This window comes from Scyliorhinus canicula, chromosome 1 (assembly GCF_902713615.1).
Source record: "Scyliorhinus canicula chromosome 1, sScyCan1.1, whole genome shotgun sequence".
Lineage (NCBI taxonomy): Eukaryota > Metazoa > Chordata > Chondrichthyes > Carcharhiniformes > Scyliorhinidae > Scyliorhinus > Scyliorhinus canicula.
Window position 1 is genome coordinate 131,897,944 of NC_052146.1, and position 22,114 is coordinate 131,920,057.

At 48.9% G+C, this 22,114-nt stretch overlaps 1 protein-coding gene across 4 annotated transcripts in view; it reads left to right on the top strand.

Annotated features, from left to right (window-relative positions):
- The window catches only part of LOC119967483 (transient receptor potential cation channel subfamily A member 1-like), a 645,844-nt gene that overhangs the window by 207,620 nt on the left and 416,110 nt on the right, over window positions 1-22,114 (top strand). For all 4 annotated transcript variants that reach the window (XM_038800105.1, XM_038800113.1, XM_038800133.1 and 1 more), the window contains exon 9: window positions 15,357-15,385. In XM_038800105.1, the coding sequence (XP_038656033.1) occupies window positions 15,357-15,385 (29 nt within the window). The remainder of the gene's footprint in view (window positions 1-15,356; window positions 15,386-22,114) is intronic.

A 22,114-nucleotide genomic window follows, 5' to 3' on the forward strand; every position in this document is an offset into this window, starting at 1 on the left:
AGAAAGAGTGCTGGATTCACTAATTTTGAGACTAAGTGCTGATGCCGGCGTGGAAACATTGGTGTTTTATGACAGCTGCACCGATTCAGCATCTCTAAACAGGCTATGTTGCTCTTTTACCTGAACCACAAGACGCGAGTACATTTCTTGTATTGGACAAATGACCACACAACCAATATTATAGTTCAAATATTGTTTATTATTAAACACAGGCTTGGCGCTATGCGTAATAATCTACACTTATTAAACTACACCCAACAACTAAAATGACCTTCACTTAACTTCCAAGTGACCGGTTCTGTGCAGGTTAGACAAGGCCTTTATCTGAATCCTCACGTGTGTTGGCTGGAAGTCTTCAGGTTCATCACGGCTGCAGCTCATCCTTCAGGTAGCAATCGCGAGTCCTTGAACTTGGCCGGTCGATATGCTGCAGTTGGTCGGAGCAGAGGCCAGTCCCAAAAGAGACCGAATACTGATTGCGCAATTTTTCTTATTCCCCCGATCTTTTGCGCTCTTTTGGGTGGTCCCAACTTGGGATCCAATGGATCGATATGGTTTCGATCACTCTAATTGATCCTGGCCAATTAGGGGCGGGTACCTCAATGGCTTGGGCAGGTCCTAGCTGCTATTATCCAAGGCACGTATGCACTCCCATAGGTGCCCCCGAGTCTGCTACTATTGCTACGTTTCGATCTGTGTCTCATTGTCCTGGGGAAATCGCTGATTGACCTTTAGCAGGTGTGAGTTTCAATTAGGTCTGGTTTGCCTTTGCACAATACACAGGGGCTGTGTACCGTCTGTGTCCCAACCTGATCATAATTCCCATTATCCTTTGCGGGCGGCCATTTTCGATGGTCACAGCTAGCACCATCGCCACGTGGAACACAAACGGTTCCAAGCGAAATGGCGCCACATTCGTCGGGCTCGTGATTGGTGAACATGAGGCTCATATGCCGCAGCGCACTTCAACGATCCTTCCCCCACACATTCCGTTCCACACAACAAGGTGGCTGGAAGGAGAGCAGCGTCAGAGTTCAGGGACGCAGAACTGACACCCTCTTGGATGACGTGGAGGAGAGTCGGATGACCCTGTACCACGGCCCGGGAGGAAGGCCATCAGGTGCCGCCATTCGCCATGCTTGGACGCAAGTGGCAGAGGCAGTCAACGCTGTGGGAAATGTTGTCCGGACTGGCATCCAGTGCAGGAAGAAACTGCACGACCTCCTCAGGCAACCAGGGTGAGTAAGCAGCGCTATGCCCCTGGCACCAACTTCCCTTTCCCCCCCACACACGTAACCCGACCCCCCCACCCTACATTCCAGCACCCATGCCAGCCGCAATGAACCTCCGCAATCCCACTCACCCCCCCCTCACCTCCCTCACCCCCATCCCCACCCCCTCTCCCCCACCCACACCACCCCGCCCCGTCCCTGCAACTTCTAACATGCTGACCGAAGATGTCCCACCTTTTTACAATGGTAACACCTGGGCTTCCAAGTCTCACTATATCTTCAATACCTTGGCTACCTGCCTTCCTCTCACTCTCCCACTTCCTATCCTGACCAAAATTATGGGGGTGATGAAACAAAGGTTTATATTTATGGATTAGCTCATAACCATCAGCTATAACAGCGGCTTGCCTAACAGTTTGCACCCTCTGGTCTTCAACATGGGTTCTTATTATTGAAGGTATTGCATTATTAAACTCATCCAAGAGAATGACCTCTCTCAGAGCCTCATCGGTAGTCTCAACTCCCAATGCTCGGACCCATCTATTAAAATTGTTCTGCTTAACCCTTTCAAATTCTGAATAATCCTGTCCTAGCTGTCTCCTCAAATTACAAAACGTTTGCCTGCATGCTTCGGGAACCAATTACCAATTTGTATGCATCTAGAATAGCCTTTTTGATCGTGTCATAATGCCCAGAGTCCTGCTCTGACAAGGTGGCATAAACTTCCCGTGCTCGCCCTGTCAACTTACTCTGCAAGGAGAATGTGCACTTCTTTTTGGTCACTCCATTTGGGTTGCTATTTTCTCAAATGCCCTAAAGATCGTTTCTACTTCTTTCTCTTCAAATTTTGGGAGAGCCTGTATAAACATAAACATAACAGCCCACTGAGTTTCGTTCTAGGATTAGCCACCACTTTTTTATTAATGTTTTTATTAAGGCATTTAAAATTTTAACAGTTTTCAAGAAGAAAAAAACCAAAGTGAACACACACCCACCCAACAACTAAACCCAGCCAGCATGGCTTACATACACAATTCCCCAATCCCAATTTCCCTCTAACCATTTCCCATCTTATCCAGCCCACCATACCGCCCTCTTTCCTTTTACTGCCCCTGCCCCCCACTGCTGACAGCTTAATTTTCCCAAAAGAAGTCGATAAACGGCTGCCACCTCCAGGCAAACCCTAGCATCGATCCTCTCAGGGCGAACTTGATCTTCTCAAGTCTGAGAATCCTAGTCATGCCACGAACCCATACCCCCAAATTCAGGGGTTCCGAATCCCTCCACACCAACAAGATCCGTCACCGGGTTACCAGGGAGGCAAAGGCCAAAACATCAGTCTCTCTCGCCCCCTCGACTCTCAGGCCTTCAGACACGCCAGAAATCACCATCTCTGGACTCGGAACCACCCTTACTTTCAATACCTTTGACATGATGTCGGCAAATCCCTGCCAAAATCCCTTCAGCCTTGGACATGCCTAAAACATATGGACATGATTTGCTGGCTCACTCGCACACTACCCACACTTATCCTCCATCCCTTCAAAGGGTTTGGAGACTTGTTTATAGATGGGGGGGCTTTCCGTGTTTGGAGGAATTAGAGGAGGACTTCGAGCTGCCTACTTGCAGGAGAGGGACTTGGTGCGGAGACAGGTTTTGGCCTTTCCACATCTGCCGCCCCAGGGGGTACAGGACAAGGTAATGTCAAAAACGGGAGTGGGGGAGGGGAAGGTATCGGAAATCTACAAAGAGCTCATGGATTGGGAGGGAACCCCGATAGGGGAGGTTGAGCGAAAGTGGGAGGAAGAACTGGATAGGGAGTTGGAGGTCGGGTTTGATGTGTTGGGTATGCTGGGTCTGCGAGGGCTGCGTTGGTAGCCTGTCTCTCTCACATAGCAGTGAGAGAGACAGGCTACCAACACTTGTAGAAGTACAACTCTATTTTATTTAACTATGAGCTGTTAAACATACTTGCACTGTGGGTTGACACTCTGTTAAATTGACTGGAGACCTGAGGCTAACCTGACCAGACTATACTGCGAGCACATGGTAGATGTACGTGTTGCTGATCACGGGCTCTGGCTGTCTCAGAGGCTGCATCCCTAGAGAGCGTGAAAACTAGTGCCCTCTGGCTTTATAGTGGCCGTGTCCTGTCTGGTGATTAGCTGCTGTGTTCTGTGTGTTGATTGGTCATTCAGTGTGTCAGTCAGTGTCTGTCTATGCACCTCATATACTTGTGTGTATATTATGACATCTCCCCCTTTTTGAAAAAAAATGTCTACGTGGCAATAAATAGTGTGGTATGTGAATGTGCCTGACTATATAGAGAGCATGTGAGCATATTTACATGACTATATACAAAAATCCTAACATATTTACAAGGGAAGGTGTCTAGTGCAGAAAGAATGTATGTAACAAAACATGGGATATAAATAACAGTATGTACAAACGAGCGAACGAAGAACCAGGGTAACGAAACAATCAGTTCATGAATTCAGTCAGTTCATAAATTCAGGCAATTCATAAATTCAGTCTCTGTGGTGGGCGACGAATTCTGGTTGACCGCCTCAAGAGTGGGTCGGGGGCCGCATGCTCTGGAATGGGCGGGACTGTGTCAGTCGCAGAGGGTGGCAGCAGAAGAGGTGGATCTGCGAGCTCTTGGAAGGGCATGTCCTGAGGGCGAGGCAGGGCATCACGATCTGGTGGCGAGCATGGAAGCAGCCGCAGTGCCCGCCTATTACAGTGAAGAAAAGAGCTATCCTGCATACAAATGATCTGGGGGCCACTTGCTTGATTACCACAGCGGTGGCCGACCAGCCACCTTCAGGAAGCTGAACATGATCCTGGTCATCAGGAACAAGAGCATGGAGATTCGTGGCGCGGGCGTCATACGCCGACTTGTGTTGGGCCCGAGACAGTTGCATTCTTTGCAGGACCGGAAAGTTGTCCAGGTCTGGGATGTGTATTGCAGGCACCGTTGTCTATAATGTGCGGTTCATTAACAATTGTGCTGGGGACAGGCCAGTGGACAAAAGAGTCGACCTGTAGGCTAGTAGTGCGAGGTAAAAGTCGGAACCCGCATCAGTCGCTTTGCACAGGAGTCGTTTGACAATGTGTACTCCCTTTTCAGCTTTGCCATTCGACTGGGGGTAGTGGGGACTTGAGGTAATGTGCGTGAAATTATACCAGCGGGCAAATTTGGTCCACTCCTGACTGGCAAAACACGGGCCATTATCGGACATGACCATGAGTGGAATGCCATGGCGAGCAAAAGTCTCCTTGCACGCACGGATGACCGCTGTCGATGTGAGGTCATGCAGCCTAACCACCTCTAGGTAGTTAGAGAAGTAATCCACAATGAGGACATAGTCCCGTCCTAGTGCATGGAAGAGATCAATGCCAACCTTGGTCCATGGGGACGACACCAGTTCATGTGGCTGCAAGGTCTCTTTTGGCTGAGCTGGCTGGAACCGTTGGCATGTTGGGCAGTTGAGAACGGCGTTGGCATTGTCTTGGTTGATGCCAGGCCAGTACACTGCCTCACGGTCCCGCCATCGGCACTTCTCCAACCCCAGGTGACCCTCATGGAGCTGCTCAAGGACGAGCTCCCGCATGCTTTGCGGAAGATCCTGTCCATCTTTAACAGAATTCCATCTACCACTGCCAGATCACCTTTGATGTTGTAGAATTGTGGGCATTGGCCCTTGAGCCATCCGTCTGTAAGATGGCGCATGACGCGTTGGAGCAAAGGATCCTTGGCTGTTTCACAACGAATCTGGATGACTCGTTCATCAGTGGCGGGCAGGTTAGATGCGCAGAACTCAGCATGGGCATCAATTTGGCACACGAAGTCCGACAGCTCGCACGGCGTAGTGACGGAACGGGAGAGTGCATTGGCTACGATGAGCTCCTTGCCCGGGGTGTAGACCAGTTCAAAGTCATACCGCCTGAGTTTAAGGAGGATGCGTTGCATGTGCGGCGTCATATCGTTGAGGTCCTTCTGTATAATGTTGACCAGTGGCCTGTGGTCCGTTTCGGCCGTAAATTTGGGGAGTCCATATACGTAGTCATGGAATTTGACAATTCCCGTGAGGAGGCCCAGGTACTCTTTTTCGATTTGAGCATAGCGTTGCTCGGTGGGCTTCATTGCACGCGATGCGTATGCGACTGGAGCCCATGAGGAGGAGGAGTCGCGTTGGAGGAGCACTGCTCCAATGCCAGACTGGCTCGCATCAGTGGAGATCTTCGTCTCCTTGACAGGGTCGAAGAATGCCAATACCGGGGCCTTGGTGAGTTTTGCTCTGAGTTCACGCCACTAATGCTCATGAGCGGGGAGCCATTGGAATTCGGTTGTTTTCTTCACTAGATTGCGGAGAGCCGTGGTGTGGGACTCCAGGTTGGGGATGAACTTCCCCAGGAAGTTGACCATTCCCAAGAAGCGGAGGACTGCCATTATGTCCTCCGGTGTCTTCATGGCATTGATTGCCGACACCTTGTCTGCATCCGGCTGCACACCAAACTGTGATATGTGGTCGCCGAGGAATTTTATTTCTGTTTGACCAAAGGAACATTTGGCTCTGTTGAGGCGGAGGCCATGCTCGTGGATTCTCCGGAAGACGCATTGGAGGTGATCGATGTTTTCCTGCGGGGTGGTAGACCAGACAATGATGTCCTCTCCGTATACCCGCACCCCCTCGATGCCCTCCATCATTTGCTCCATTATTCGGTGGAACGCATCCGAGGCTGAGATGATGCCAAACGGCATCCGGTTGTAACAATACCGGCCAAATGGGGTGTTAAAGGTGCAGAGCTTCCGACTGGATGGTCAAGTTGTATCTGCCAGAACCCCTTGGAGGCGTCCAACTTTGTGCAAAATTTGGCGCGAGCCATCTCGCAGGTGAGTTCTTCGCGCTTTGGGATAGGATAGTGTTCCCTCATTATGTTACTGTTCAGATCTTTGGGGTCGATGCAAATGCGTAGTTCACCTGATGGTTTCTTAACACACCATGGAGCTGACCCAGTCGGTGGGTTCTGTTACCTGAGAGATGACGCCCTGGTCCTGGTGGTCCTGCAGCTGCTGCTTGAGGCGGTCCTTGAGGGGCGCCGGCACCCGGCGGGGTGCATGAACCACAGGCGTGGCATTTGGTTTTAAAAGAATTTTGTACGTGTATGGGAGTGTGCCCATGACCTCGAAGACGCTGTGGTATCGAGTAATGATGTTCTTCGGTTGTGTCTGAAAGTTGGCGTCCGGCGATGCTGATGCCTCAGCGGGCGACATGGAGCGAACCCTTTGGACGACGTTCAGGAACTTGCACCCCTGAGCACCGAGCAGGGAAGCTCTGGTGGACCCTACAATCTCGAAGGGCAGGGTGGCCTTTAAGGAACGGTGCGACACTACAAGCTGGCATGAGCCACTGGCAGCAATGGCATTGCCATTGTAGTCGAGAAGCTGGCAGGCGGAATAAAGGATGGTCAGCTTAACGTGGAGGCTGTCCAGGTCAGACTGCGAAATGAGGTTGGCTGAAGCGCCCGTGTCCAGCTTGAATCGGACGCGAGATTTGTTAACCGTAAGGATGGCACACCACTCATCGTCCGGATCAATGCTCATCACTGGGAAGGGCTTGGCCTTTTTCTTTTGAAGCACCGTATGCTTGGTGATGATGCCCATCCGGAATGGGATTTGAGATCCTCAGTATCAGGGTCTGGAACCATGTCGGAGTCGGAATCTGTGACCGGTTATTGTACGGTCCGGACGTTCCTGCGCTGGGAGCGACGGGAGGCAGGTGTTTGAGCAGACCTGCACAGGATTGCTTCATGGCCAAGATTGCCACACTGGAGACAGCGTCAAAATTTAGCGGGACATTGCCGCTTTAAGTGGGAGGAGCCACAGTTGTTGCGTGTCGTGACATCAGAATTCTCAGTGTGCCACCGCGCATGCGCGGTGCAGTCGTACGTTGTGCGCGACTGCGCAGATCGGTCTTTGGCCTCGCCGTCCCCTCGGTCGTTGCGCGCATGCGCGGGGGCCCGGGAAAAGCACGCAAAATGGCTGCCTTCATCCAGGCTCAGGCCCTGGAGCTGTTTTACGGCCTGCACCCGCTCCGCATTGTGGGGGCCTTGCCGCGCCGTCTCTGCCGCTTGAATGTGCAAGTATCGGTTAGTGGCGTGCTCATGCAGAACGCAGGTTTCGATGGCTATAGCGAGGATGAGCTGTTTCACTTTAATGAGCTGCTGGCGTAGGGGGTCCGAGTACACTCCAAAAACGATCTGGTCGCGGATCATTGAATCGGAGGTGGAGCCATAATTGCAGGATTGCGCGAGGATGCGAAGATGGATTAGGAAAGATTGAAAAGGTTCATCCTTACCCTGCAGACACTGTTGAAATTCTCCGCAACGGCCGACGCCGGCGTGAAACCCGGAGTGTTTCACGCTGGCGTCGGAGGCTGCTCCTCGTCCCCTATTCTACCCCCCCCCCCCCCCCCCCCCCCCCCCCCCCCCGGGGGGGGGGGGGGGGTTCGGAGCGGCGTTGCGGGAAACTCAGCAGTCGGGCCGAGAATGACGTGGCCGGCGGCGCCTAAGTGACGTCAGCTGCGCATGCGCAGGTTGGCCGGCGACAACCCGTGCATGCACGGTTGCCGTCTTCCCCTCCGCTGCCCCGCAAGACGTGGTGGTTTGATCTTGCGGGGCGGCGGAGGGGAAAGAGTCCGTCTCTTAGAGACGCCGGCCCGACAATCGGTGAGCACCGATCGCGGGCCAGTCCCCTCCCGAGCACGCCCGTGGTGCTTGATCCCCTCTTCGCCCCCCACAGACCCCACACTTACCTGTCGCGCGCTGTTCACGCCGGCAGCGACCAGGTGTGGTTGCCGCCGGCGTGAACAAGTCGGGAACGTCAGGCCGCTCGGCCCATCCGGGCCGGAGAATCACAAAACGCGACACGCCATTTTGGGGAGGGGGGGTGGGAGAATCGCGGGGGGTGCCAGAGCGGCCTTCCCGCGATTCTCCCACCTGGCCTGGAGCGGAGAATCGCGCCCGTAGCGTTCAAAACTTTTGTTGACTTCGATGTCACAGTGGCTGTCAAATTTGAGCAGGACTGTTTTGAACTTAGACTTGTCCTCACCTTCAGCGAATGTGAAGGAGTTAAAAATGTGGATGGCGTGGTCCCCGGTCGTGGAGAGAAAGACAGCAATCTTTCTGGCATCTGAAGCGGCTTCCAGGTCGGTGGCTTTGAGATACAGTTGAAACTTCTGCTTAAATATCTTCCAGTTGGCACCGAGGTTGCCAGTGATGCGGAGCGGCGGGGGAGGGCGGACGCTGTCCATACTACCGGATGGCTGATCGCTGGTCAAAGGCAGACTATCTCAGGGTAGGTACATCAAACTCTAACATCACGTACTGGTACCATGATGTGTTGGGTATGCTGGGTCTGCGAGGACTGTGTTTACTATAGCAGTGAGAGAGACAGGCTACCAACACTTCTAGAAGTACAACTCTATTTTATTTAACTATGAGCTGTTAAACATACTTGCACTGTGGGTTGACACTATGTTAAGTTGACTGTAGACCTGAGGCTAACCTGACCAGACTAGACTTCTAGATTATTTAGCATTACCTTATTTAGCATTATCATGCCTCCTGTTTTCCTTGCCCCCCCCCCCCCTCTTTTTCCATTTCCCCCTTTACTGCTGACGTTCAGTTTTTGTTAAAGAAATCGATGAACGGCTGCCAACTCTGGGCGAATCCCTGTATTGATCCTCTCAGAGCGATCTTGATTTTCTCCAGACTGAGAAACCCCACCATATCACACTCCTGACTTCGGGGGCTCCGAGTCCCTCCATCTCAGCAAGATCCGTCTCCGGGCCACCAGGGAGGAGAAGGCCAGGATATCGGCCTCCCTCCCCTCCTTTGCCCCCAGATGCTCCAACACCTCAAATATTGCGAATTCTGGACTCGGAGTTACCCTACCTTCCAGGACTTCCGACATAACATCTGCAAATCCCTGCCAGAATTCCCTCAGTTTTGGACATGCTCAAAACATATGAACATGGTTGGCCGGGCTATCTCCAAACTGCCCACATCTGTCCTTCACCTCCTCTAAGAACCTACTCATCCGAGCTACCGTCATGTGGGCCCTGTGGACTACCTTGAATTGAATCAAGCTAAGTCTATCACAAAACGAGGATGCATTTACCCTTTTCAAGCTTTTTCCCACAGTTCAGTTTCCAGCTCCCCTCCTGGCTCCTCTTCCCACTTCCTCTTCACCTCTCTGATAGGGGCCCCTTCCCACTCTAGCAATTCCCTGGACAGGGAATCTTCGAGGGTGCCCACCGCAGAGGGATTGGCAAGAAGAAAAAGTTGCAGGGGCAGTTTGACAGGCTGACAACGGGGAGGGCGGATGTACAACTAGGTAGAGCAAGAGGGGTGCAATATGAGTATGGGGATAAGGCGAGCTCTATGCTAGCGCACCAGCTGCGGAGACAGGCTGCGTCCAGGGAAATATTGAAGATACGGACTAGGACTGGAGATATGGGGTCGGAGCCAGAGATGATAAATGAGGCTTTTAGGGAGTACTACCAGGGAATTTATGAGGAGGACCGGTAGGAGATGAGGGGGACATGAGGCGGTTTCTGGACAAGCTGAAATTTCCTCAGGTGGAGGAAGCAAAGAGGCAGGCATTGGAGGAGCCACTGGGGTGAGGGAGGTGCCGGATAGTATCAGGGGTATGAAGTTGGGGAAGGACCCTAGGCCGAATGAGTACATAGCGGAACTTTATAAGGAATTTGCGACGGACCTGGCACCACATCTGTTGGAGGCATTTAATGAAGCACTGGAAAAGGGGGAGTTGCCAGAGATGATAATGCAGACAGTAATCACACTAATCCCGATAAACGGGAAGGACCCAGTGGAATGTGGGTCATATAGGCCCATATCACTATTGAATATGGAGGTGAAACTATTGGCTGAGTTCTTGGCAGGGTGGGTGGAGGATTGTGTCCCGAGCGTGATTGCAGAAGATCAAACAGGCTTCATGAAAGGCAAGCAGCCCACGAGTAATATAAGGCGGCTGTTGAATTTGGTGATGAATCCGTTTGGGGCTCTAGAGGTGGTGATGTCCATGGACGCAGAGAAGGCATTTGATTGGGTGGAGTGGCAGTACTTGTTCGAGGCTTTGGGAAGGTTTGGGTTTGGGCTGAGATTTGTGGCATGGGTGTGGTTGCTGTATGTGCTATCAAGGACAAGGGTGAGGACGAATGATATGAGTCACAAAGCTTTTACTTACACGGGTATGAGGCAGGAGTGCCCGCTGTCACTGTTGCTGTTTGCGCTGGCCAAAGCGCCGTTGGCAATGGCTCTTAGGAGGTTGGTGGAGTGGCGGGGATTATGAGGGGACAGAGGGAGCATCGGGTGCCGCTCTGTGCCGATGACCTCTTGTGTATGTTTCGGATCTGTTGGAGAGTATGGGAAGGATTATGGGCCTGCTGGCGAGGTTTGGAGGGTGCCCGGGTACAAACTGAATGTAAGGAAAAGCAAGGTTTTCCCGGTGAATGAGCTGGGACAGCGGGCTAATTTAGGGGTGTATGCCATTTACGGTAGCGACGGATAGGTTTAGGTGTTTGGGGATTCAGGTAGTGAGGGAATGGACAGGGTTCCATAAGTGGAACTTAACGAAGCTGGTGGAGGAGGTCAGGGAGGATCTACAGAGATGGGATCCACTGCACTTAACGTTGGCAGGGAGGGTCTAGGGGTGAAAATGAATATTCTGTTGAGGTTCATGTTTCTTTTTCAGGCTCTCCCAATCTTTGTACCAAAGATCCTTTTTCGGAAGGTGGACACAATCATTTCGGACTTTGTATGGGCCGAGTTTGGGGGACCCTGCTACAGAGGCAGAGGCATCGGGGGGGGGGGGGGGGGGGGGGGGGGGTTGGCGTTGCCGAACTTGCTTCATTATTATTGGACGGCAAATGTGGACAAGGTGGGACAGTGGTGGGAAGGAAAAGGGGTCGAGTGGGTTAGGATGGAGTTGGAATCGTGTGAGGGGTCTAGTTTGAGGGCTATGGTGACGGCAGCGTTGCCAATGGCTCTGAGTAGGTATTTAGGGAGCCCGGTGGTGTAGTCCATGATGAAGATATGGAATCAGTTGAGGAGGCATTTTAGGGTAGAAGGGATGTTGGTGTTAACGCCGCTGCGCAAGAATCATGGATTTGAGCCAGGGGGGATAGATAGTGTGTACAGGAGGTGGAGGGAAGTGGGGCTGGTCAAGGTGAGAGATCTGTATTTGGAGGAAGGGTTTGCCAGTATGGAGGAGCTAAGGCAGAGGGTAGAGCTGCTGAGGGGCAGTGAGTTCAGGCATCTGCAGGTTAGGGACTTAAGGTCTGGAGGGGGTTCCCTTGGTTACCGGGATACACCCTGCTGGAGCTACTGCTGCTTCCGGATGTGGAAGGGAAGGGAAGAATTGGGGATATATATGCAAGTAGCTGGGGGAGCAGGGAGGCGAGCGGATGGTAAAGATCAAGGAGAAATGGGAAGCGGAGTTGGGAGGGGAGATCAATTGGGGAATATGGAGTGAGGCACTGCGTAGGGTAAATGGGACCTCCTCTTGTGCAAGGATGAGCCTGATACAGTTTAAGGTGGTGAACAGGGTGCACATGACTCGGGCGAGAATGAGTGGGTTCTTTCAGGGGGTAGCAGATGAGTGCGAGAGGTGTGGGTGGGGCCAGAGAATCACGCGCGCATGTTTTGGGGTTGCAAAAAATTAGGAAGATCTGGGCAGGAGTGTTTGTGGTCTTAGCCAGGATAGCGGAGGAGGTGTGGACCCGGAGCATTTAGTGGCGATATTTGGTGTTTCAGAGAAGCCGAAGCTCATGGAGAGGAGGAAGGCCAATGTGGTGGCCTTTGCCTCTCTGATTGCACGGCGGCGAATTTTACTGTAGTAACGGTCTAGATCGCCACTGGGAGTAGCGGCTTGGTTGGGTTAACTGCACAACTTCGTGTGGTTGGAGAAGATAAAGTCTGAGTTAAGGGGCTCCGCAGGGGGGGTTTGAGAAAAGGTGAGGGATGTTTGTGACCGTGTTTGACGAGCTGTTCGTCGCCCGGATGGGGGATGAAAAGAGAAAATATCTGTGCAGACTATAGTTGATTGCTGGGAAGTATGTTTCCCGGGGTGTTTATTTGCTGTAACATGTTATGATACATGTTTACAATAAAATACATTTAAAAAAAAATCTTGGATGGACCAGGTAAGGGGCAAAATTAGAGGGCGCAGGGTCGAAAGAGGAGGATGGCGGATGGTAGAGGCGGATGGTGACATAAACCCCCAGTCAGTCTTCTAATGTGGAATGTGCTAGGGCTCTATAAACCGGTGAAAAGATCGTGGGTTTTTGCGCACCTCAGGAGTTTGAAGGCGGGGCTGGCCTTTCTGCAGGGGACTCACCTCTGCGTGAAGGAAAAGGTGGGAGGAGTACGAGCAGTTATCATTATGTTAGTGGTATGGGATGATTTGTACCGTTTACATGCATTGTAAGGTACACGGGAAGAGAGCCATCCGATGTGCGACTTCTCACCGGAAATCTGATTCCATGTTTTTAAAGTAACTACCACCACTGGGCTGGATGTATACTTTTCCAGGGGAGAATGGGAGCACTGTCGTGCCCCGCACCCCGCCCCCCCCCCCCCCCCCCGACCCCCCTCCCCGCCCCTCCCCCCCCCCCCCCCCCCCCCCCCCCCCCCCCCCACACACAATCACACAAACGCTATAATCGTTTTATCTGTTCTTTATTCTTTGAGGTGAACTCCGCCCTAGCCCAAACCGCTACAGTACCTATATGAATTACTTCCATGGGGTCCATGGGATGGGGTCAATATCACATTCAGCAGCAGTTATCTGTCTACCCTTGACAAAGCCCGTCTGGTCCTCTGCGGCCATTTCTGGTACAGAGTCTTCCAGTCTTTTGGCCAGGACTTTCGCGAGTATTTTCGCATCTACGTTGAGCAGCGAAATGGGTCTATATTGCGATGGGTCTTGGTCCTTTTTGGTATCAGTGATATGGTGGCCTATGTTCACGTAGAAGGCAAGGAGCTCCTTGCTAGTGAGTCTGCGAACACTTTCCGTAGGTGCGGGGCCAGAGTTGGTGCAAAGTTTTTATAGAAGTCCACCAGGAACCCATCGGGTCCCGCGTCTTCCCTGCTTGCATGGAGTTGATGCTCTCCATGACCTCTCCCTGGCCTCTTAGTGCTTCCAGATCTCCCCACCTATCGATCCACACGACTGCCATATTCAGTCCATCAAGGAACCGTTTCATCCCTAAGTCCCCATCAGCGGTTCGGAGGTGTACAGTCCCTGGTAGAAGGCCTCAAGTGCTTGATTCATCTTTTTTGGTTTGGCTGCCAGTCGCCTCTGCTATCTTTACCTAAGCTATCTCGCTCATGGCTGCCTGCTTTCGCAGCTGGTGAGCCAACAGGGGGCTAGCCTTCTCTCCGTGTTCATAAAAGGTCCCCCATGTCTGGTGGAGTTCGTGCACTGCCTTCTAGGTGGATAGTAGGTTAAAGTCCACTTCTAGTTTTTTCCTCTCTGCCAGATGCTCTGCGGTCAGGGCCTCAGAGTACCTTATGTCGACCTCCAGGATGGAGTCAATCAGCTGTTGCCTAACTCCTAACTGCTCTCTCTTCCTTCTCTCTACGAGCCTTGTAGACCATAATCTCTTCCCTAATCAATGCCTTCAGTGCCTCCCACAACATGGAAGGTGAGACTACGCCATTCTGGTTGTTAGTGATGTACTCGTCTATGGCCTGTGATGTTTTCTGGCAGAAGACTTTCTCGGCCAAGAGGTCTGGTCCAACCTCCATGTGGAGCATTGGCCCATCTCCAACCTCACATCCACGTAATGTGGAGCATGGTTAGAGATGGCTATCGTGGAATATTCCGCTCTTACTATGTCTGGAAGCACCGAGTTCTCCACTACAAAGAAGTCGATACGGATGTATACCATGTGCACCGGTGAAAAGAATGAGAACTCCTTCTCAACTGTGTATAGGAACCGCCATGGGTCCACTGCCCCACCTGCTCCATGAATGCCCCCAATTCTCTTGCCGTGCCTGTCTTTTTCCCCGTTCTGGGGTTTGATCGGTCTGTCAGTGGGTCTAGGGCACTGTGAAATCCTTCCCCCATTATCAGTCGGTGTGTGTCGATAATGGGGCTTCTTTACGGGCACGTACACGTTTACCAGGACTACCAGTGCTTTGCTAGGTCTGCCCCATTGTCCTTTGTAGACCCGGATTCTGTGTCTTTCCCAGCTGCTCGTCTTTGTCTCCCTAGTCCACAGCAGGATCCTCTCAGAGTCCTGATAATGATACCCTTGGTTGTTCCCCTGCTTTGGGCTTTGGTCGGAGAAATCTATGCGCCCTGTAAATCTCCGGCAGATTATGGAAGCTGCCCCACCTGACTAGGTTGCCCAGCATTTGGGCCACATAGACCGTCGAGTCCCTGCCCTCTAACCCCTCTGGCAGGTTCATGAACCGGATATTCTGACGTCGGTACTCCTGGTACTCGACTTTCCCCTTCAAGCTCCCCTCATTCTCCAGAGTGACAATCCTGTTGCTCTGGTATGTCAACACTTTTTTCAGCTCACGGATTGCCTTTGGACACTAAGGGCAATTTAGCATGGTCAATCCACCTAATCTGCACATTTTTGGATTGTGGGTGGAAACTGGAGCATCTGGAGGAAACCCACGCAGACACAGAGAGAACATGCAGACCCCACACAGACAGTAACCCAAGCCGGGAATTGAACCTGGGATCCTGGAGCTGTGAAGGGAGAGTGCTAACCACTATGCTGCCGTGTCGCCCACCACTCGTTACAGCAAGGCAATTCCTTTCTGTGTTGTGGGAGCTTTTACATTACTCTGAAGAGAAATTAGGTCTTGCGAGACCATCGCGTCTCAATCTGAAAAAACATTGTCAAAGCACTCACCCAATGTCATAATAGTGTCAACCTGGATTATTTGCTTTTAGCATAATCTTCTAACATAGAAGCAGGAATGCTGTCACTGAGCTTAACTAATGATTCTTCAAGTGAATTGTGCCAACTTGTATTGCTGAAAATATTATTTATGTATTTTCAATTTGTTTTCAAGAAAATAAAACTGTATCCTACAAGACCCTGGTAAGATAACTTTTTTTCTTAATGTTTGCTTAATACCCTGCTATATTCTTGCTAATATTTTCCAGTTTGCACATTTACTTTATACATATATATATAATATATAGTATGTATATAAACAAGACACGTGGTTTTCTGTCAGAAATACTCATGCATTGCCTTTCTGCTCTAACTTATGGACCTGCTTTTGGATAGACAGTATTTATTCCACCCATAACATATTTCCAAATTTTACATCTTTCTTCCATCCATTGATTTGGCTGCAGCTGACAATAAATTACTGCCATCAATCCACTATTGTCAGACTCACATTTATTCAGCCTATTTGTTTAATAAGCATTTTTTATCATAACCATTAAGGAATGGTTAGGTGGATTGGCATTGCTAAATTGCCCCTTAGTGTCAAAAGATGTGTAGGTTATGTGGGATTATGGAAATAGTGCAGAGGAGTGGGCCTAGATAGGATGCCTTCCAGAGGGTCGATGCAGATGTGTGGGCAGAATGGCCTCTTTCTGCACTGCAGGAATTCAATGGTTATAAGTGAATTATCTGTTTAATCGGTGAGTTGTTTGTTGGCTAGTTCATAAATCTGAAAAGAACATCAGTACAAATGTATTGTAGTTGGCTATGTTTTTATTAGTGCTTTTGTTATCGCTGTTCACGACCACACCCGTTTGAAACTGACCAATCTTCAGGGTGTAGCACATGTGCAGATGAGTGTGGAAATGCTGAAGTTGTGGTCTGTCACTGTCACTCAATGCTCCATCGTAAGATTCCAGAGCCAGCAATCATTGAAATCAGCGAGAACACAACTTTCTCATTCTAACATCGCCATCAAAAACCCATTAAAAATTCCAAAACGTTCAATCTGATGTTACTTGGTTTTTAATAGCAATACAATTAATACTGATAAGCATCAGAACTGATAATGAGAAAGTAATTATATATTTCTAGAACTGTCGAATTGTATTTTCAAACCAATTTAAAAAAAGCTTTTTCAGAATGTTTTATTGCTTTGTGGATGTTACAATCTTTAACCTGCCCTATATGAAAAAAATGTATTTAGGGCAGCAGGGTAGCATGGTGGTTAGCATAAATGCTTCACAGCTCCAGGGTCCCAGGTTCGATTCCTGGCTGGGTCACTGTCTGTGTGGAGTCTGCACGTCCTCCCCCTGTGTGCGTGGGTTTCCTCCGGGTGCTCCGGTTTCCTCCCACAGTTCAAAGATGTGAGGGTTAGGTGGATTGGCCATGCTAAATTGCCCGTAGTGTCCTAATAAAAGTAAGGTTAAGGGGGGGGGTTGTTGGGTTACGGGTATAGTGTGGATACGTGGGTTTGAGTAGGGTGATCATGGCTCGGCACAACATTGAGGGCCGAAGGGCCTGTTCTGTGCTGTACTGTTCTATGTTCTTTACTGCTTTTTGTTGCTTGTTAAATCCACGATAAGCAGAATGCATAGACGATAAGTAGAAATTAACGAACGAGGTTTATTCACCACAAATCCAAAACTCCTCCACTGCTCTAAGGGTCTCCTTCCCTGACCTGCTCCCAGGCCAGGGTCTTTATACAAGCTGGGACTCTCCTTGTTAAGGGGAAGTTCCGTCCCCTTAAAGGGGAAGTTCATATTCCGGCTAGGTTATGGGAAACTGTATAGTCCTGATCCCGGGACCTCGATTGGGGTTATAAACTCCTCCATCCCCCCCGCTAAGTGGAGCAACGTCTACATCCATAGACTAGTGCGCCGAGTCTTTTGACTATTTCACCAGTGTTCGCCGTTCAGATGCCGACCTTGTGGCATCAAGCGGTGTATGTCTGACCGGGGAGCATTGTTTGCGAGACAAGTGTCTGGGCGGCGAGGGCATAGAGGTGTGGCCACGAGAGCTGGCACGGGTGCCTCCAGCGGTGGCAGAACGTCCATCTCGGTATCCAAGTCAGAGCTAGGCGGTTCTTCATCTGTCCTCAAAAATGACGTCTGGAACCTCAACAACCGGAGGAGCCAAGGCGCCAGTGACAACATTGGTGACGGGCAGCAGCGAAGATGACGGAGCTGGGACATCTGAATCAATGGCCGGTACAGCTGGAGTATGTGGCACACAGCTTCGGAGGGTGGTCCAACTTGTGGCGCTGTGTCCTTATTTGGTGGGAACTGGGCCCGTTTTCATCAACACGACACCGGGGATTGAAGCGGCTCCTTCACCAAAATTCCGTAGTGTACTGTCTTTCCTGGGGCGAACTCGCACTGTGGCTTTGCGGCAGCCTGCATCCACCTTGGTTTCATCCTGAGCATGGTGAACTTTCCACCAATAGTTCAAAGATAAAACTCAATCGGGTGCGGAGGTGGCAACCCATCAACATCTTAGACGCTGTGATGCCCGTCGTGGCAAGCTTTCAATAGCAAACTAAGAACCTGGCAAAGCGGGTTCTCCCAGGAAACCTGGGCCAATATCTGCTTTTTCATTCTGAGTTTAAAAGTTTGCACCCCCGCCCCCCCCCCCGCCGGGCTCGGGCAACCCGAAGTCGGGTGGTATGGGATGGTCCTCACATGATGGATCCCGTTGGTGGACACAAAAGCCGCAAATTTCGCCCTCGTAAACACTTGTGCCATTATCTAAAACCAGAACCTCGTGTCTGCCATGTGTGCTGAAAATGTGCCAGAGTTTCTCCATGGTGGCCCAGGTCACATTTGCCTGCATCTTGAGGACCCCTTGGAGAAAAAAATAATTAGGTGAAAACAAAATTACAAGAAACTCAAGAACACACACGCAATTTCCCCCTTTTTTTTCATTTTTGGAAGAACAAAAAACAGTCACAGAAACAGGCGCCCTGAATTACCAATATCCAAATGTTTCTATGAGTTAGCCCCTCTTTTTGTAAAACAGTCTGACAATTGATAGCTATTGACAACCCATTTAATTTTTGCTATTTCCCCTCTGTCCAACAGCTGCTTCAAACTTGCGATGTCTATCTTTAACCTGTTTACGTGGACACATTTCGTAGCGTGCACATTTTCCCACGTATTTATTGTCAATGTGACATTCAATAGGTATATTACCCAAATACCCTAATCTCAAAATTTTTGTCAATATTTGAGATATATAGAAGGCCATATCCACAGCCTTTACAAGGCTTAACGTCTCAGCAGCCAAAGTGCTTTTGACCACTCTCCTTATTTTCTTTGTTTCCCACACAAGAGGGCAACATTTACCATTGTTCTCCAAAAGGAAAATTATAAAACCTCCTGCACTTAAAATTCCATCACATAAATTTGCATAGGATGCATCACTATAAACTATGAGTTTCAAGTGCCTAAGGTCACCTAAAACCGGAAGCTTAAAACACACTCCTGCATTTTTAGTTTGACCAACGCTTTATTTGCTCTTATTATGTCTTCCACTTTGGGATCATTCATTTTTGTACTCAACCCTAAGACATCAAAACTCATGTCCGGTCTGGTCTGTCTACCTAACCAATTCAGTTGCCCAATTAAACTTCCCAGTTGCTCTTTTTCTATCTTTGAAACCATTGCGTCTTTTTGTGAAACCAGGCCACGGCTAATTGCTACTGAGCAGATGGTTTCCAAATAAAATTGTTGACATAAAGTTGCCCCTAACTTAGTCTGTCCGATTTCCAGTCCAATATATTTAAATGCACGGGAGGCCTGACTTCCAACCCTGAATTCTTTCCTCAAACCAGAGATTACAATAGCTTCGAAATCACTAGTCCCACCCCACAAAAAATCATCGGCATACATCATAAAGATGCCAGAAAGATTTCCTTTATGGTGCCAGTAAAACATTACTGGATCTGCTTTCAACTGGCAACAGTCGAACTTTAACAAAACTGACCTTACAGAAAAATACCAGACTCTAGACGCATCATTTAATCCATATACACATTTGTTCAACTTCCAGAGTACCCCTTCTGTGTTAGCTGCCTCTTTAGGAGGATAGAGAAATTGTCTCTCTGGAGCTGATGCCCCTGCAGGTAGGCAGCTTTTATATCTATAGATTTGCATTCTCTTTGTGGCTAAGAGCCAAGAAGATCTTTAAAATAACCTTTCCTGCCGTAGGTGAATCTACCCTTAAATCCTGATCTTCTAAGTTTTCTTCAAATCCCCTCACCACAAGCCTGGCCTTTGCCTTATAAGTTCCATCCAGAAGAACCTTTTCCGTACAAATCCATCTGTAGGATAGAGCTCTTTGTCCCCTATCTGGCACTTCCATGTACACCCAAAATTCACTCCAGCTATGCAGTTCTTGCTGTTAGGCATCTTTGATAACTTTTTCATCTAACTTATTGGAAGCCTCCAAAATCTCACGTCCATGTGGGCTTCTACTCCAAATTTTGGCAGTTGTCCTTTCGGAAAAATGGCCTGTTCTAAATCATCAGACGTGTTGTGTTCCTCTACAGAAACCATGTCTATATCAGTTAACTGGTCCTCATAGTTCTGTAACATGTGCGTACCAGATGACCCTGGTTCCTCGTCATGTCTGTCTGCTCTGTCTAAATAAAAAAATTTGTAATCTGTACCCATTGTCCTTGATGAATGTACCCTAACAGTTTCATTGCCATGTTGCGAAATAATTATTTTGCCATCTATGCCTATGATCTTCCCTGGGCCTTTGCATTCATTAAAATTGTCTCTCTTACAGTATACTATGTCTCCTTGCTGAAAAACGGTATTTGCTGGCCATACATTACGCCTCAAAGCTCTGCGGATTCTTTCAGAGACTTCTGCTTCCAAAAAGCTTTTCTACTGCTATGTAATGCATTTAAATGCTCAGCAAAGGCAGAGCTAATCGTAGTCCCTTCCCAAGCTGGAGGCTGGTCATCCAAAATGGACAGAATTGTAGGATTTCTATCAAACACTAATTGATAGGCACTATGGCCCCCCAACCATCTGCAATTAATTCTTTGCATGTGCCACCCATGCTAAAGCTGAATTTAGCTTGCAATTTGGTCTATCTGCCAAAATCTTTCAGAGCATGTCATCTATTACCGCATGGTTTCTTTCACACACACCATTACTAAATGGGCTTTCTGCAGCCGTATTGAGAACTGTTATATTCACGCATATCCTGAAACTCACCATTAGCAAATTCTTCCCCATTGTCCGTAAGGAATTTTGCCGGTGGACCCATTCCGGTCCCTATTCATTTTTCCACGATTTGATCCAGAATTACTCTCTTTTCTTTACTTCGTATAATCGCTGATTGACTAAATCTGGTTGCTAAATCTACAAAATGCAAAATAAATATATTATTGGCTTTATCCCAGATCTTAAGGTCCATGGCCACAATGTCGTTAAAATCCCTGGCCAAAGGTAGGGTTACTATCGGTCGTGCTGGTGTCCTTCTGTACTTCCTACAGACTTCACAGCAATCACTAACCTGTTCTATTAGCTGAGTATAGTCTTCATCCCTTCCCTCTGCATCCTTTAATAAATTTTTCAGCCTCCGAGGAGACGGATGCACAAATTGCCAATGCAGTTTTAATACAACAAGCTTTTTATCAGCTAAAGTCCCATTTTAAACTGTCATTAACACATCCTTAACAACTGTACTTGAAATATTATTTGTCAGTAATGGAATACAATAGTGTCCTGACTGTGTAAATTGTAAGTCCACCGTCTTTCCAAAAACTGTTGCCTTATCCTGTTCCATATCCAGTTTCATGTGTGCTTTCTTCATCGACCATCTGCTCAGAAGTAAAGGTATCTCACTTGATACACCATCCGTGCGAATGAAATGATTCACTCCGGCAATATTGCAAGGGTTCACCACTCTTTTCAGTGACTTCAGAGTATTATCATCCCCAAACCTGAAATTTGTAGAACTTTCAAATTCCTTAACCTTGTTACGATTTTCAGCATTCAAGGAGTCCAGGTAACATTTTAACCAGTGAATTCCACAACAGTAGATATGCAGCCACTTCCAAAATAGCACAGTTGAAGGATTCTGCAACCAACACCCTCATTACCGACGTAAAACTGCTTGTTAATATGACAATGCCTTCTTTCTGGTCAATATCTTTTTCCTCTTCTGACTCTTCTGTGTCATGTGTCGCTTCAAACACTATTATAATGTGTTGTACAATTGAAAGCATAATGATATTGAGAATCACATCAAAAACATCGATTTATCATGCCCCGTGCATTTCTGGGGTTCATCTTCCTATTGTTGGTTCTAACTGGGTTTCTGTCTTCATGATTTCCGGGTCCCAATCTCCTTCTATAGTCTTGGAACCTGTTTGTAGCCATACGATTTCGCCATCCTGTTAGTAGTGTATCTTCCATATTCTGCTTTATTGCAGGCTGACCTATTTGGGTCATCAGAGCCATCAGAATTGAATGTTTCCCCAGAAACTTTTTTAAAGCTTCTGTCATCTGATTGAATAAGGTATCCTTATACGCAAACTGAACTCCTGTCAAAACCAGGAGCCTATCCATGTTGCTCACTCAAGCACAGTCAAGTAATTTAAAGGCCAACACAGACTGTAGAAATTCCAAGTTGTGTTTCCGCAGCCTTTTATATAGTCTGCCAAATTCCATTATATTGTCTTCAATGGAGAAATCTTCTATTTACTGGAACCTATCAAAATCCGGCCATGCTTCATACGCACTTAACAAGTCATCCTTCTTATAAATCTTATCCATATAACGTAATAGAGTCCGCATACCTTCTTCTGAGTCTTCCAAACTCTTCCAATTCCAGCACAGAAAACACTTTGCTTCG